At 46.4% G+C, this 17,385-nt stretch overlaps 1 protein-coding gene across 1 annotated transcript in view; it reads left to right on the forward strand.

The window, feature by feature from the left end:
- LOC148502775 (uncharacterized) overlaps nt 1-17,385 on the forward strand; it is an 88,281-nt gene that overhangs the window by 54,029 nt on the left and 16,867 nt on the right. The window contains exon 9 of the mRNA XM_088449403.1: nt 11,980-12,102. Coding sequence (XP_088305529.1) covers nt 11,980-12,102 — 123 coding nt within the window. The remainder of the gene's footprint in view (nt 1-11,979; nt 12,103-17,385) is intronic.

Below are 17,385 nucleotides of genomic sequence, written 5' to 3' on the forward strand. Positions count from 1 at the left end.
CGCACACAGTCACCCTACTAGGAGTCATTAACCCACCCACATACGCTACCCTGCCAGCACTCATTAACACACACATTGCCAGTGCTCCTTAACCCCCACTCATCACCTTGCCAGTACTCATTACCCACACACTCACCCTGCCAGCACTCAAAGCCAACCCCCCTCCTCTCACACACACACACACACACACTAACCCTGTCTGCACTAATTAACACCCCACACACTTAACCTGCCATCATTTACTAAACCTCCCCACACACCCTGCCAGCACTCATTAACCCCCCCCACACACAGCGCTCATTAAGCACACACTAAGACTGGACTCTGCACTCATTAACACACACAAGCCCCCCTACACACATGCCTCACCCACCCATTAATCCTTTCTCCTTAACATAAAGTTATAATATACCTTACCAGGCTCCATTCAGCAGCCGCTTCTCACTTCTCAAGTTGTCTAGGGGGTGGCAGAGCTTCTTATGTGAATGAGAGGCTAGCACACGGAGGAAAGGAGAGTACTGGAGGAGAGGGAAAGGGCGGCCACCATTGCTACGGACTCTACTGCACTAACACATGAGAGTGCAGTGCCGGAGGCTGGGGGACTTCCTGCATCAGCCTTGGTCAACATTCGTCCCGGCTAGGACTGAAAGACATCCATCTTTTTTTCTGTTGTGGACTCCACAGCGCTGTCCAGTGGCTGGTGCCCTCAGGCTGCCTAATGCTAGCATCGGCATTGCACAGAGGGGCAGTTACAATTGAGAAGCATGGTCTGAGAAATGTATTGGAAAAGTGCTGGGAGTTCCTGGTCGGTGACTGGTAGGTGGATATTCAGACGCACGTATATATGTACCGTCTTAAGGGCATGTTATGGGAGTGTAGTGAGCATGTTGCTGAGCTGGTTGCAAACTGAAACACATAATTAGCATTCCAGCTAGGCTGTTTTAGCAGGGTGCCACGTCCTGCCCTATTTCTCAAGGGCAAAAGGCACCTTGCCCTCCAGCGCAGTGCTCTGCTGAAACAGCTTGCAGGTTCTGTCACCACCCGCGGGTCGCAGTGTCCCGTGGGTGGGGAAAACTGCGGTGTAGAGGTCACCGCTGGTGAATGGATGCCGGTCGCATGCACCCAGCATCCATTCACATTGATCACACCGCTTGGGGGCAGCCCGGCATGTCCGTAAGTGCTGGGCATGCCCCCAAGAGTTGCGAAAAGGGGATGAGCCTTAAAGATATGCTCCCTTTTCCTTGGCCATGCGCCTTTCTGGCCATGCGCCGGACCTAGAGTGAAAACTAATAATCATCCACATCGAAGACCGTACTCTGACAATTAAATCGAGCATGGGGCTGGTGCAAGTTTCGGTGGTGCAACCAATGATGACGTCTAAAAACAAACCATTCCGGTATTTCAGCATCTAAAGATGATCAAAGTGGGCGTCTCAGCCCTTGCACATTGATGCCCGGCTGTACACCAGGAAGGGCTTTTAACACACATTACATAAAGTCGCACCCTCTACACCTGCAAAAGACGCGCATAGAAGCGGCAGCATACCACTAGAATCGGTTACCTAAAGTGCATCCGACATCTACACTGACTCCCCCTTGTGGGCTGAGCTATGGATCTGTCTATCAGTGCTACAGTTAGGGAAGGTTTATCATACCTAAACTTGGAGAAACAAAAAGGTGACAAAAGGGGACTCCTGGAATATATAAGATTATGTTCCGGTCTACAGCTACAGATCATCCGCTAAAGCCTGCAGATTAGAATTATCAGGGTCAACGACTCCTGGCAGCTTGCCATACATGGAGCGTTTGGAACCATTTACCTGTCGCAATGTGGCAGATGCTGTTGGGGTCATTAGGGAGGTCATTGCAGATGGCTAAGATAACAAAATATTGTCAGCTGTTAAAACAATTACTGTGCAAAGAAAATATTCCTATGTAACACTGTCCTGTTTTCAGTATATTAAATGGTTAATTGGATAAGGCACCTTTTTATGTATGTTCGTCTACATACAGTGGAGCCAGCCACAAATGGCTCCTGACTTTGTAATGGTGACTCATTCTCTTTAAATGTAATATGGTGACGTATAAACCCCTGTTATTGACATCTAAATGCCACGTGCTGAATTTTTTTTTTTCTCTGGACAGAGCGAATACAAAACTGCCACCAATTGCCATCAGAGCATTTTTTTCTGTAGATTTGGCCTAAAAGGAGGCTGGGAATGGTTGAAAAGACACAAAAGCCTAAGGCCACAGAACTGGGTTTCTGGACACTTGTTTTATCCCAGTAGCCGGAACCCGTCCCCACAACGCCTCCTCACGTTCACTTGCAGTGAATAAAGCAAGCGGTGTACAAACTGCACTACTGTGTCACCACAGCTCCCGATCACAGGTGGAATATGCATGCTGCCATTGGAACCAATAGGTTTCATCCCCATACAAACGGTTGTAAAAATCACAGCACTTGCGAGCTAGAATACAACGCTATTCACTCAATAAGTATCAAAATCAAATACAATATAATCAGGAATATAAACCATACAAAACATAAAACCACATGTGGTCAAGACAGCTAAAAATAGGCAAAAACACCTGTGTGTGCTGTAATTCCATTTAAATCAAGGTAGCGAATTAAGGCTACTCCGCGACAGTGTTTGGCAGTATTTGTTCAATGAATAGTGAATAAAAGGTCTTAATATATTCACCAAACCGGTATTGCAGTAATGAACACTGATGTGCATGTAAATGCACTATATGGAAATTCTGATCAGGTGGCGATCCAGGTTTTCAGAGCAGGAGATGACTATATGAATGACTATAGACCAGAGGTTCCCAAACGTGGTCCTCAAGAGTTCAGGTGTTAGAGATATCCATGGCTGAGCACAGGTGACTTATTTAGAACCTCAGTCGGAATCGGTATGTCATTCCTCCAGCTGCATGGCCGGCAGTTTGAATCCCGGAAGCGTCAGCCCGACAGCGCTGGATATCCTGATCGTCCCCAGGTAAGTACTAAGTAACCTAACCTACCCCCTAACCCTCCCTTAGGGGTGCCTAACCCTAACCTTCCCCCCCAAGTGCCTAAACCTAACCCCCCCTTCCCCGCTGCCTAAACCCAAGTCCCTCGGGGATGTGCCTAACCCTAACCTCCCCCGGGGGTGCCTAACCCTAACCCTCCCTCCCCCTAGCCTAACCCTAACCTCCCCCCGGGGGTGCCTAACCATAAGCCCCCCTTCCCCTAGCCTAACCTGCCAGGGGGCGGTGCCTAACCCTGAGTCCCCCCGGGAACCCTAAACCTAACCAACCCCCGACGGCTATCGTCGCCCGGCTTACCTTCGATTGGTAAGCCGGGAGTCGGGCTCCCGGAGTAGGGAAAATGACAGGCGTCGGGACTTCGATGCCTGTCATTTAACCCTTGCCGGGATTATAGGAAGTTGGCGGTCGGGATTCCATCCATCGGCTTCCCGACTGCTTCCCCCCGGCCTTAATGGAAAAAGGGCATAATGAACCTTGGAGTTTTATGAGAGTTGGAGGAACCTCTCACCTTTTTAAATCAATATAGGTCATGGCAATTCTGTCTGTAAGCACAAACAATAGATCAATTTTTTTTATCCAGAATCTTTTTTTTTTTTTTTCTATGTTCTTTTATGGAGTTTATTTGAACTTTTAAGTTCTCACTTTTAAACATTTGTCTGGGGTTTTTCCCTGTCCTAGTAATTCACCATGCATCGTGAATTCAAATTTGTGTTGCGGTATTGGCAGATCGCTAATGACCTCTGCCGTGGTTTCCAAAAAAAGTTATCATTCTGTCTGCGCAAGTGAACAGCTGCGTTCCGCAGTATTTGATTGAGTTCCCGTCTTCAGAGACCAGGAGATGGACCTACGGCTGTAGATGACACTCACCTCTGGCGTGTAACTGTTGTCGAACACAAATACACAAAAAAAGTAGTTTTGTTTTTTTTTTTCCCCCTGCTCTGCCAGCCGCAGGAATGTTCAGTACCAAAGTGAAAGATTTGTAACTGCCAACCCAGCTGTACGGCTTTCCTGGGGAAATCATAAAATGGTAAGCACAAGACGATTTATGCCGCTCATCTAAGCCGGCCGCCAGGGTTCCCGTCCCTCCTCTTCTGCAGATATATATCTTGCTGGTTTGCCTTTTAAGTAATTATCAGGTTTCTTAACACCGCAAGCCATCATTTTAAAAGATGTTCTTGAATATAGTACATTAAATCTTTTGTAGATTCAGAATGTGCCCTAATATACAAAAATGTGCAAGGGAGGATAATGGGTAATAAGCTTCTACAAATATATAGTTGCAAACAGCCCAACGTTCTGAATTGTCAATGAAGTGTCTCTATTGGTGACCGAATGTTCTGAGTGCAATTTTCCGTTTGTAAATGTCATCTGTATGGGAAAAGGAGGTTTGCAGAAATTGTCATGAAAATTGCAATTTTGTTTTAGTCATTTACATGGCGATTTTAAAATCACAGAACCTATTGAAGGAAAATAGCCATGAAAAGTGCCTCTATTAAAGCCTCACCTTACTTGACATCCCAAAACTGGAGGAAAAAAGATCAAATTCTGCATTGTAAAGTACAGAACAGGAGGGGGAGCGGAGGTGAGAGTTATAGGCTGGGGGGGGCGGAGGTGGGAGTGTTAGGTTGGGGGAGGCGGGAGTTATAGGCTGGGGGGGCGGAGGCGGGAGTTATAGGCTGGGGGGGCGGAGGCGGGAGTTATAGGCTGGGGGGGCGGAGGCGGGAGTTATAGGCTGGGGGGGCGGAGGCGGGAGTTATAGGCTGGGGGAGGCGGCAGTTATAGGCTGGTGGGGGCGGAGGCGGGAGTTATTGGCTGGTGGGGGCGGAGGCGGGAGTTATAGGCTGGGGGGGCGGAGGTGGGAGTTATGGGTTGGGGGGGCGGAGGTGGGAGTCATGGGTTGGGGGTGTTAGGGTTAGGCATTAGAGAAAGGGTTAGGGGAGAGATACTCCTATAAATGGTGATGGATCAGAGATCTGACCCGGAAGTCAGTCACATGACTGCTGGGACCCAGGACCCGTCGCTGCAGCCATCAGGAGCAGGTAAGTCCCCTACAGGCCACTAGGGACGATATGTCATCATTCTAACATATCCGCATTTCATCACTGTCTACATCAGAGGTTCCCAAACTCTGCCATTACAGTCCAGGTTTTAAGGTGCTAATTAAGTCTGGATAGCCTTAAAACGTGAACTGTAATGGCGGAGTTTGGAAACCTCTTCTCTACATGATAAATGTCATCCGATCGTGCCCAGCCCCTTGGGGCAGTGTAGTAGATTAGATATTGCAAGACCTGCATGATTCTCCGTGCTCGGTATACAATCGGGAAACCGGCTGCCTTAATACCGACAGCCGGCTTCCCGACTGTCATATCCCGGCGAGGGTGAAATGCTGGGCGTATAGATGTAGACGCCTGACATTTCCCCGACGCCGAGAGACCGGCGCCCGGCATCCCGATCGAAGGGATGCCGGGCGCTGCGAGCGGACAGTCACGGGGGGGGAGGGTTAGGTTTAGGGCACTCGGGGGGAACTTAGGGTTAGGTCCCCCCCCGGGAGGGTTAGGCCAGGGGGAGGGAGGGTTAGGGTTAGGCACCTCCCCGGGGGACTTAGGTTTAGGCAGCGGGGAAGGGGGCGAGTTAGGGTTAGGCACTTGGGGGGGAGGTTAGGGTTAGGCACCCCTAAGGAGGGTTAGGAGGTTAGGTCAGTTTATACTTACCTTAGTGACGATCGGGATTTCCAGCGCTGTCGGGCTTCCGCCGCCGGGAAGGGGCAGTGTAGAAGGCTGTTAGAGGCCAAATGAAAACCAGAGGGGCTGTTATAAAGTCTTTGGGTTACATTTTACAGCATTTATTAATGTATGAATAGATAACCAGCATGGGGATTTCAGCAGATAAGTGATTAGAGTATTTGGTGGTAAATTTAAATGCATCTGTTGTGTTTTGTAAGTGTGTAAGTATATATGTTTGTGTTTACATATGTGTGTTGAAATACCTGGGAAAAACTTGGGTGTTCTCCTATGCAAAGCTGCTTTATTGTACAGCAAATTTGTAATTGAATTGCAAGACGCCGCACCCGCTAGTCTGTCTTGTGGGAAAAGGGGTGGGACCTAATTTGCAGCAAATTGGATTGGACAACATGATACAATGTAACAGTATATACTACTCTATACAGTACTCAAGTTTTGGCCATTTCTAAGTTGGGAAAGGGTATGTGACCTAGTGATTTGGAGGTGGGGTCCAGCAATTTGGGGAGTGGGTATGGTCCCTAGAGTATCTCTGACGTACATAGGTTCATCGTTCCCACAATAGTATCCCTGAAAATGTTAAAAGCTTGGATGGTGAATAATTATCTCCATTAACCACAATAAAATTTCTTTTAAGAACTTTGAATATATCGATTTAATTTAATGACACTTTATTGAGTGTAAAAAAAATATATATATTTTTTAACTTGAGTGTCACTTTCAGCTATTTGCTGTGTGTCCTTTTCGTTAGATACATTTGCTATAAATTAAATGGACTGGTAATTTTTAAAATATATATTTATATTAAAAAAAAAAAAGTAGTATTATATTTGGCTGGTTCTGGTTGTTTTATTTAGGCTTTGTAGAAAACTAGAGACCTTCTCCAGCGATTGTACCCCAAATGAAGGTGCTTGGTTGACCTCATGTTTTAACATAGATGTACTTTGCAGATTTGCTCTATGGAGTGTTCAGTCGTGTCCCCGGCTGTTTCATCCTATTGCTTAATCCCAAGCTAAATATTATTTACAACGCAGTATGTGTACGAGCAAAACAATTTTCACAAATTTATATCGCCCCATTTAAAGACCTGCACTGCTTAAAAGGCTGACTGAAGTGCAATTTTCGAGGCAGCAGGATCTCCGCGGAATAAGTAAACATTTTCAGAGATTAAAGGAACACATGCAATATAAATTAAACATGGTTGGTGTATTCTGCTTACTATGGTGCAGTCCTCCAAAAATCCATTATCACAGCCTTTTTTTCCCGTAAAGCCTTTTGAAATTAAAGTGCACTTGTCACGCTACATTATTTTTTTTTCTATTTCCGTATCATGTTTGCTACTTGTAGAAATTGTTTTATATACTTAATTGCCGTTTTCGTTAGCATTTCATATGCCATTGGATGCAGGATACATACGAGGGGAGGCAGATTGAGTGGCACCCTACTAGCTGAATATTATGCTGCTAACCAATCTGAGATTCACTGTAAAAAGGTCCAAAAATGGTTCTCTGCACCATTGTGATAGGTAGCAGTCGGAGGCATTGGCGTTTCTATAATGGGCGCAGGGGGGCACACACCGCATTCTTAAAGTATGCTTACCTATCCAAAGTCCTGCAGTGGCACTGCAGAAATCACTCAGAAAATGGCGCAGGTGCCATTTTACTGGAGACCTGCACATTCGCATTAGACTGTCTACTCTGCAATTGAGCCAACAATCTTCACACAAGCCCCCTCCTATCTTAAACGGTCTCTGGTGGTTGGGATTTATTTATTTTCTCACAATGGGCCTAACCAGTGACGGACTGGGGCACAAAAGGCCCACCAGGGCAATGCAGTGATAAAGGCCCATACTTTGGGGTGTGGTCAGCCTCCAGAGGGGGTGTGGCTAACCATTAGAGAGTGCATGGACTGGGCCCCTTAAAAAATGTATTTATAGTGAATACTGCTAGTGCATGCATGATAATGCACAGTCTTGAGCCTGATCCTTAGGGGAAGGGGTGGGCCCTCAGGCAGTGGGGCCCACCGGGGGTTTCCCCTGTACCCCTGTGGGCCAGTCCGACCCTGGGCCTAACGTTGGATAAACCAAGGATCGGTGAGTACTGGATATGTGTTACAAAAGATGTCTCTTTCATAAAAAAGTGTTTTGTCCTTTTTTGTTTGGGGGGGGGAGGGAAAGGAGTGTTGGTCTTGTGAATTTTATACTGCCCAGAGATCCTGGTAACATCATGGGTGTTAGGATACTGATCAGTGACCTTGCTGACCCTTCGGTCAGCATACATAGTGGTGGCATTCTTTATTGTATTCGAGGATGGGGTGTTATAATAGTCAAGGTGATTCTTTTCAGTTACAGCAGGGAGTTGCATGGTGACGTTGGCATTTATTGACCAACACTAAACTTGAGGGCACCAGTGGTCTGCTTTGCGATACAACCTTGTTGGGTGTTTACCAAGAGGAACCTACCGTGCTGATTCTGAGTTGGCGCATCTAGTTTGGTTTTTTTTTTCTAGCAGACTGCCCATGCGCTGCCCAATGTATAGGCACCTTCATGGATGGCCCGTGCACGCCCATTTCTCTCTGTCTGTGAAATGGCTGTTACTTGGTGGCAGCAGGGCGGCCATCTTGCAAATGCACACAAGACCTCCTTTTCATGGGAGTGTCCCGGGCGTTTAGCCAGAGTTCTGTGCTCCTCTGAGGCGTGCGTATGGCCAAGAGGCGCCTGTTTTTGATGATTTGCCCCCAACACGGGGCAGGTGTAAGTGGCGATGATCCAGATGACCTCTGCAAACGCTAAAACAGGTGAATCCATACGTATAGACGCATATGGTGGTGAAATTCGCTGCCTCGCCCGTCCGCACTTGCGCCTGACTGAGAATTAGGCCCTTAATGACCAACTCACAATATTTGTCATTCTGTCAGATGTGAGAGACCAGGAAAAACAAATTATGTTCTAGGCTGCATTCATTCCTGTTATGCACTTTCCATGTATTAATCAATTGGCCCCAACAATAGGCGTTTGCTCAGAATAATAATCTCATTTCCTCCTAGCCATGAGGAATAATTTGAAATAAATGGAGTTGTGCCCTCTTTAAAGCTTTTATAGAGGACAAGACCTTTGACTCAAATTGACTGCGCTCGGTTTATGGTATTTATAATTGGCCTGATTTTCTCCAGCTCCTCCATTGTAGAGGGCTGGTTTTCTTTACGTTGGTTTAACTTCTTTTTTCAATTCCAATTAAAGCCAATTCCATATACAGCCACTTTGTGCTGAATTACAGTATAATGTGCCAGTAAGTAGTCGGATACAAACACAACACAGATGTGCCGAATTCCCTTTTGGCTTTTGGAAGTTTCAGTTGGTATTTTAATTTCTTGGTGGATAGTGGAGCCTAAAGCTGGGTACACAGTTAACGATGTGTGTAACCAGCGATGCGACTGATGAAGGACCGACATATCGGCCTGCCAGTACACATTTTTCAATCCGGTGCCCGGTATGTCTGCACCAGCCTGCCTCCCATTGCATGAGGTCGCCAGTCGCATTGTCAGATTGAGCTGCATGTAGGAGCGACCTGACGATGCGACTGATGACCAAACAGGAGCGCGCATGGGCCGACAACGAGCGTATACATTAGTCGATTTTGACGATATGTCACACCATGGATCCGTCGGGTCAGCCAAAATATCGTCTGTGTACCCAGCATTTCAGTTTTACTAGCTTTATAACGCAAAAGTGACGTGAGCATGTACAGTGTGTGTATGTGTGTAGATAATAGATCTGTCTGTATTATCTTGCACTCGCTATAACTACTTCACCCTGTCGCCCTCCTTAGAACAAAACACCCATGCAGGGATGCATACATACAGTTTAAAGGCAGCACTCGGGGATAAAAAAAAAAATACAAGACGCCATATCTTCTTATTGACGTTTCAATGTTCTACCACATTTATAAATTACACCTGGTGAACCCAGACCATGGACCAGGATGCAATCGGGGAACTGGCTGACGTGATCCCGACAGCCGGCTTCCTGACTGTTTTATTCCAGCGTGGGTTAAATGACAGGCATCTATATCTAGACGCCTGTCATTTTCCTGACGCCGGGAGACAGGCACCCGGCATCCCAATCGAAGGGATGCTGAGCGCCACGGGGGGAGGGTTAGGTTTAGCGCACCTGGGAGGGTTAGGGTTAGGCTAGGGGGAGGGAGGGTTAGGGTTAGGCACCTCCAGGGGAGACTTAGGGTTAGGCACCCCTAAGGAGGGTTAGGTTAGTTATTACTTACCTGAGGACAATCTGGATTTCCAGCGCTGTCTGGCTGCCGCTGCCGGGATCTGTTCACCTGTCGGGCTGCCGCTGCCGGGAATCGGGTATTTCCTACCAACTCCCATGGACCATAGATCTCACTTTTGAACTGATCCACTGTAAGGAACCCTCTCTCCCCCACGTCAATGGACATACCACTTCTTCATATCTGCACAAAGAGTTAGAGAACAACCTTACTCCCTGGCAGGAGCACAATGGTTTCATGGACAAACAATATACCTGTTATTGACCCACACCTGGTTATCTGAGGGGAGACAGTGCAGGGGGTGTAGTAGGTATTACCGCCGGTCGCATGGTTCAAATCTCGAAAGCGGAAGCTCGGCAGAGGTGAAGATCCCAAACGCTAATAAGGTAAGTACTGCTAACTCTACTCCCTACCCTAACCCTCCCTTAGGGGTGGCTAACCCTAAACCCCCCCAAGTGCCCAAACCTAACCCCCCCCCCTCCCCCGCAGCCTAAACCTAAGTCTCCCAGGGGGGAAGCCTAACCCTCCCTTAGGGGTGCCTAACCCTAACCTCCCCCCCCAAGTGCCTAAACCTAACCCCCCCCCTCCCCCGCAGCCTAAACCTAAGTCTCCCAGGGGGATGCCTAATCCTAGCCTCCCCCTGGGGTTGCCAAACCCTACCCCCCCTTCCCCTAACCTAACCCTCCCAAAGGGGTGCCTAACTCTAATTCCCCCAGGAGCCCTAAAGCCTAACCCTCCCCTCCCCCCCCCCCAAAGGCTGTCCGCGCCCGCCTTACATTCGTTCGGTATGCCGGGCGTCGGTCTTCCGGCGTAGGTCTAATTACAGGCGTCCTTGCCGGGATTTCACAGTGGGGAAGTCGGCGGTCGGCATTTAGACCGTCGGCTTCCTGACTACATCCCAGTGCGGGGATGCAGCATATCTAAGTGGCAGCCTGGCAGGCATAGGTTCTGCTGCATATCATGTATTGTTCTGTATGATCACAGTCAACAAATGTTGAGATAAACTCTCCACTAGTCCTTAGAACCCTGCACGTTGCTGATGAGCAGATCCTAAAGGTGATGGCCTCCATCCACTGTTATGCAGGAGAATGTCGGGATGCTGACTGCAATGATCCCATAACCAACCCTTCTTATTATATTAGTATAGATCTATGTAGGGAATTGGATTGAAATGCCGGTGGCTGGTGCCTTACCCTCACACCCCCCCCTCCCCCAGTGCCTATCCCTAACCTACCCTCGGGGGTGCCTAACCCCCCCACCTCTTACCGCTCCCTGAACCCTCCTCCCTAGGGGTGCCTAACCCTAATCTCCGCCAAAAAAAACTAACCCTAACCCCCACTAGACTCCCTAATCCTAACCCTCCCCCCCCCCCCCCCCCCTTCCGCAGCGAACGCTAAGGGCGCCCCGGACTTGCCTTCATTCGGGATGTCGTCCTCGGCATTCCAGTGTCGGGATTATGATAGGCGTCAGTATTTTGAAGCCTATCATAGATCCCTAGCCGGCATTCCACTGTCAGGATTGCGGCAGTCGGTCACATGACTACATCCCCTATGTAGCCAACTATATAAGTGCTTTGTAGCTCATTTACAGCTGGACATTAGTCAATGTTATAGCACTCATGCACAGCAGCGCCCGCCCTCTTCTGCGCCGCGCATACTGTAGGTGTTACTGTCGCGATCTTCCTGAAAAGCTCTTTCAAGGTTTTTTTTTTATTTATTTTTTTTAGTTTTAAAGTTCAGAGAAGTTTATTGAAGTCTCTGTAAGGGACGAGGTCGTCACATAATTTGCCATCACCAGAAGAATAGTTAGCGAAATTCGTGATGGGAGCCCTGAAAGAAATGTTCTAAAATAGACGCTGTTGTTCGATTTGGAAACCTGGGTTCCTGCAATGTAATGTCATTATTTTTTATTCCTTGATCTGTCTTCTAGGAAATGACTCTTGAAGAGCGGATGATGATTACAGACTTGGCCAAGTGTGACTTTACTGAAATGTTTACTTACTACAAGGGGATAATGGAGGAGAAGAAAAACCGGAGTAAAGAAGACAAACTGGTAACATACAATAATAAGGAGCAAAGGCATATAGTTCAGGCTACACAATGTGCTGGTAACATTGGTTACTCTGGTAGTGTTATCTAAAAAAAAAATCAGTGACCTCTTTTTGCTGCTGCTGTATACTTACCATGTGCCGCATGCCTCCAATGAGGCACTTGCTCTAAATGACTTATTTGTATAATCCAGCACTAATACAACGTATCGGGCCTCCGAGAGGGCAGCGTTTCACACAGAATTAGGTAAACCTGGGCAGATTTCATGTGTCTAAGGACTCTATTTACTATAATCCACATATTGAATGCAGATTGTAGTGTGATAACGAATTCAGGCATTATCACAGGGATTTACTACAAATCCCTTGCAGGGACAGAGCTTGCGATAAAGCTCTGTCCCTTCTAATCCCCTTCGGAGCCTTATCACGGTATTTTCGCAAAAAATACAGTGACTAAGTGCCCGCGCAAGCGCTGACCGGTCACCGCAGCTACCCCCCGGCGCTAAGCCCCGCCCCCTGGTGCTAAGCCCCACGATCGGGGACCCCCCCCCCGCGACCTCCCCTCTCCCTTAATTACACTTACCTGCATGCTCCGGGCCTCCGGTGATGTTCTCCATTCCTCCGGTTAGGTGATCTCCCATACTGCACTGGGACCCGATCACCTGATGACCGGGCAACAGTGCACTATGGGAGACCAGCTGACCAGAGGGGAGACATCACCGGTCCCTTGAGTCAGGTAAGTTAATTTTGGTTTTTTACTATTTTTTTTTTTTTTTACAGTAATCTGCTTGCGGTCTGTTTAGACCACACAGCTGATTACTGGGACCGACTCCCAGCTCTGCTCTCCCCGTTAGAGCGTAGCAGGAGTCCGGTAACCGGGGGAGACCCTGGATAACGCCACCTCCAGGTGGCGTTATTATCACAGGGCTTTCCCCGATATTTTTCACATTTTATTTTTAGTAACTCTGGACGGATCACTTTTTCCATTACAATTATGGGAAATGCGATCTGCTTTACTAAAAATAAGTGCTACTTAGGGGTTGGAGTAGAATTTTATGAATTCTACTCCAATTGCCCTGTAATAACTACAGGTGATACTAAACTAATGTGAAAAGGGTGTGAAAACACAAAACACCCTTTTTCACTTTATTTTTGTCAAAATAATGTTAATAAATAGAGCCCTAAATGTGGGAAACTTTTGTATGATTTTTGCACTGGATACAAGTTATAGAACCCAGAGAGCAGTTTTGTATTACGTCCAACTTAATATAAACACGTGGCTGAAAAGCATAGGAGGAAAAAGGTGTGTTTAGCAATTAAAGAAATGTAGTTTGAATGTGGAAACCATTTAATCGTCAAGGAATATGTACGTTTTTGAGTTTACAGTAGGTAGAATTGCCAGGTGATGTCTGATCCAAATTTCCATAGCTAACTACTTTACACTACTATAACATAAAACCTGGATCTACTCAGGGCCAGACTAACAATGGGGCAAATGGAGCTCCAGGCCTCCAGATAAAAATAGGCCCATCATGACAGTGGACGATAACCAGCTGGCCACAGAGTGGGACACAAATCACAAGTATTAAAATTATACTATTTTGGCTCCATTTGTCGGGCGCCCACTGTAATTTGTTTCCAGCGGGCACCCAACTCCTTCCCTGCAGCGGCATAATGTGTTATAAAGGCCATTACTGTGTGTGGCATAATGTGTTATAAAGGCCATTACTGTGTGTGGCATAATGTGTTATAAAGGGCATTACTGTGTGTGGCATGTGTTATAAAGGGCATTACTGTGTGTGGCATAATGTGTTATAAAGGCATTACTGTGTGTGGCATAATGTGTTATAAAGGCATTACTGTGTGTGGCATAATGTGTTATAAAGGGCATTACTGTGTGAGGCATGATGTGTTATAAAGGGCATTACTGTGTGTGGTATAATGTTATAAAGGCCATTACTGTGTGTTGCATAATGTGTTATAAAGGCCATTACTGTGTGTTGCATAATGTGCTATAAAGGCCACTACTGTGTGTTGCATAATGTGCTATAAAGGCCACTACTGTGTGTTGCATAATGTGTTATAAAGGCCACTACTGTGTGTTGCATAATGTGTTATAAAGGCCACTACTGTGTGTTGCATAATGTGTTATAAAGGCCATTACTGTGTGTGGCATAATGTGTTATAAAGGCCATTACTGTGTGTGGCATAATGTGTTATAAAGGCCATTACTGTGTGTGGCATAATGTGTTATAAAGGCCATTACTGTGTGTGGCATAATGTGTTATAAAGGCCATTACTGTGTGTGGCATAATGTGTTATAAAGGCCATTACTGTGTGTGGCATAATGTGTTATAAAGGCCATTACTGTGTGTGGCATAATGTGTTATAAAGGCCATTACTGCGTGTGGCATAATGTGTTATAAAGGGCATTACTGTGTGTGGCATAATGTGTTATAAAGGGCATTACTGTGTAAGACATACTGTGTAAGGCGCATTACTGCACATGGCAATTATTGGCCATGAGGGGAGACCTTGGGGGAAGCTCAGCACCTCCTTAAGTGCTGGGCATGCCCCACAGTGTGATGAATTGGGAGTGTTCCGCAAAGACACGCCCCCTCTCCGGAAGCGTGTGCACTTTCGTCACGTGGAGAGGAGCGCAGTCTAAAAAAAAATTTTTTCTTTTTTTGGGGGTTAGCCCCCCCCCCCCAAACTGGGAACTTTCGCCCTGAGCTCCACAATATCTAGAACCGGCCCTGGCTACTTCATACATCAGGACTTGTCAAGCAGCTTGCAATCATATACATTTTTCCCCTTTGTGCATAAGAGTCAGGTGTCAGGAACTCCATAAGAGCAAATGGCAACGTCTAGGTACTCACCCATGCCCCGTATTATTTTATAAGCAATTTCAATGTACAGATGCCTGTTGTATCTCCAATATGGAGCAAAACACAGGCAAGTAAAACAGTAATAAGCATGTTGGGTCCTACAATGTATGGATGAGAATGTGGGCGTGTGACGGACGCGTTTCATCCTCTATGTGGGACTTTTTCAAAGGCATGTAATTGAAGATGTTCTTGAAATTCGTACGACTCTCCATAGTTTCATTACGCTTGGTTCTGGAGCATGCACGGCGCTAAAACAGATACGTTCCGCAAAGGAAAATGTGTACAAATCTGCATCAGCCCCAAAATGTGATAGAACCAGGATGGAGAATAGTGACCGTTTACAAACCGTTTTTCTTTAAAATGTATCTATTTATTTTACTTAGTAAGTTACTTATATAACAATTGCGCACAGTATTTCTTTGCACTTTACAATTGGGAACAAAACCATAATTAAACAAGACTGGGTAATAATAGACACAGGCCCCCATTTATTAATAATCGCTATTGCAATGTGATCTGGGCATGACGTTACCGCCCATGATCAGAGATTACAATATGCGATCATATCCTCCGCATGTATTATCCGGTAAACGCCATCATCGGATGGCATTAGCAGAAGGGGCCAATATCTGGAATACATCGCATTCAGGATATTGGTAAATCTGTCAGCATCGCATCCCCCAAAGAAACCTATAGGGGATGCGCCTGCCGGGGGCGAATGGAGGGATCACCGCAGGTGATACTTAATATTTGAGGTTATCCCTTGAAAAAGTGTGTTTTCGAGGATTATACCTCAAATATACAATGACAAATGGGCCCTAAAGAGAGGTAAGAGGGCCCTGCTCGCAAGTTTACAATCTATAGGAAAATAGGGATTTGATACACAAGGATAAAGTGCAACATATTGTATATTGGCCCAGCCAGATTGCAGAGTTCTGTTTGTGACAAACTGTAAAGTTTGTTCTTTTTCTTCCTGAAGATAAATGAGCCCCGGTTTTAATGTGCCTGGATTTTGTGCGTTTCAGAGCCTTTGATTAATTGCTTAGATTTCGGGCAGAGCAGATAGCGGCAGCCTTCGTACAGATTCCTGCCAGCACTGCTAAACACTGATGTGCAGTAACACCTGTCACCGGATTCTACGGTCTGTCCGCTGTGTCCTGCCATGATTTTCTAATGTGTACAAATGGCCTTGTGGGACTATGTCCAAAGCTGTGAGAGGGGATCATGGTACGTTCAAAGCAGAGGTGGTCTCCTGAGAGTAACCCTCCAGTTTACGTTCCATGCAGAGACTGGAAATGTATATAGACTTATCGCTAATTAACTATTTATTTCTGCTACTAGTTCCATAATAAGCCACCTTAATAATACATCCTCTTATATAGAAAGACCATTAGCAGAATCATTGTTGCTGCTCAAGGATATTATTAACTAGAGAATTCACTTTATAATTTAAAACTAATGAAACTTCTACAAACATGTTTTAAAGTGATTGTGGTGTAATCTGTGGTCAGTATGGGTCTAATATGCAGTTGCACAGTATAACATCTGAGAGGTTTCAGAGAGGGAATAATAGTGAATTATATGATGCTGATTAATAAAACCGTGCCTCTGTTTGTTCATTATCTCAGCAGGAGATGACCTATATAGAGTAGCTCAGTGAAATTTGAGGTTCGCTTCTCTTAATTTAAAATTCAATTTGCTCGTTAAAATGGGATGTTTAATGTAGACTGTCGGAGAAGCTTCACCCACAACACAAGGTGATTAAGAGTGAGATTGTTCCTCGGGCATTTTATTTAAGAGAGTTAGATTGCCCTTCCTATGATTCATTGAGAAACTATGTGCATAAATTGGCCAACGGGGCAGTGTCGATTGTGCGATCTTTTAGCTGCAATAAGTAAATGCAAACATGCGGAGGTGGTTATGTTTTATTACTTCTACCCGTAAGATTTTATTAAAAAAGTAACGGCACTTGAAGGACAGTTAACAAAGTTTTTAAAATTTATCCCACCTATCAGAAAACATCATACTTGCCTACCCTCCCGAAATGGTCGGGAGCCTCCCGAAAATCGAGTGTCGCTCCCGACCCCACGGAAGAGGGGGCAAGTCTCCCGGCCGGCACAGCCCGCCTGCACCCTACCCCCCGCTTGCGTCCGCTCCCCACCGCCGGCGTCACCACTTACCTGGTCAAAGTGACTGGATTGAGGGAGCTGATGACGCGATTTGCGCTGAATTGCGTCATCGTGGCCCTGCACCCGGCTACACAATGCCGATAATATATGCGTTGTGGGGCGGGGGCGCTATGACGTGGACATGCCCCCTGTTCCGCCCCCAAAATGGGTCACGCCCCCTCCCCCTCCCCACTGCAGTGCCGAGCTGGCTGCCTCCTCCCGGAAGAGGCAG

Source organism: Taudactylus pleione, unplaced genomic scaffold, assembly GCF_031769625.1.
Source record: "Taudactylus pleione unplaced genomic scaffold, aTauple2 ptg000484l, whole genome shotgun sequence".
NCBI classification, from domain to species: Eukaryota; Metazoa; Chordata; class Amphibia; order Anura; family Myobatrachidae; genus Taudactylus; species Taudactylus pleione.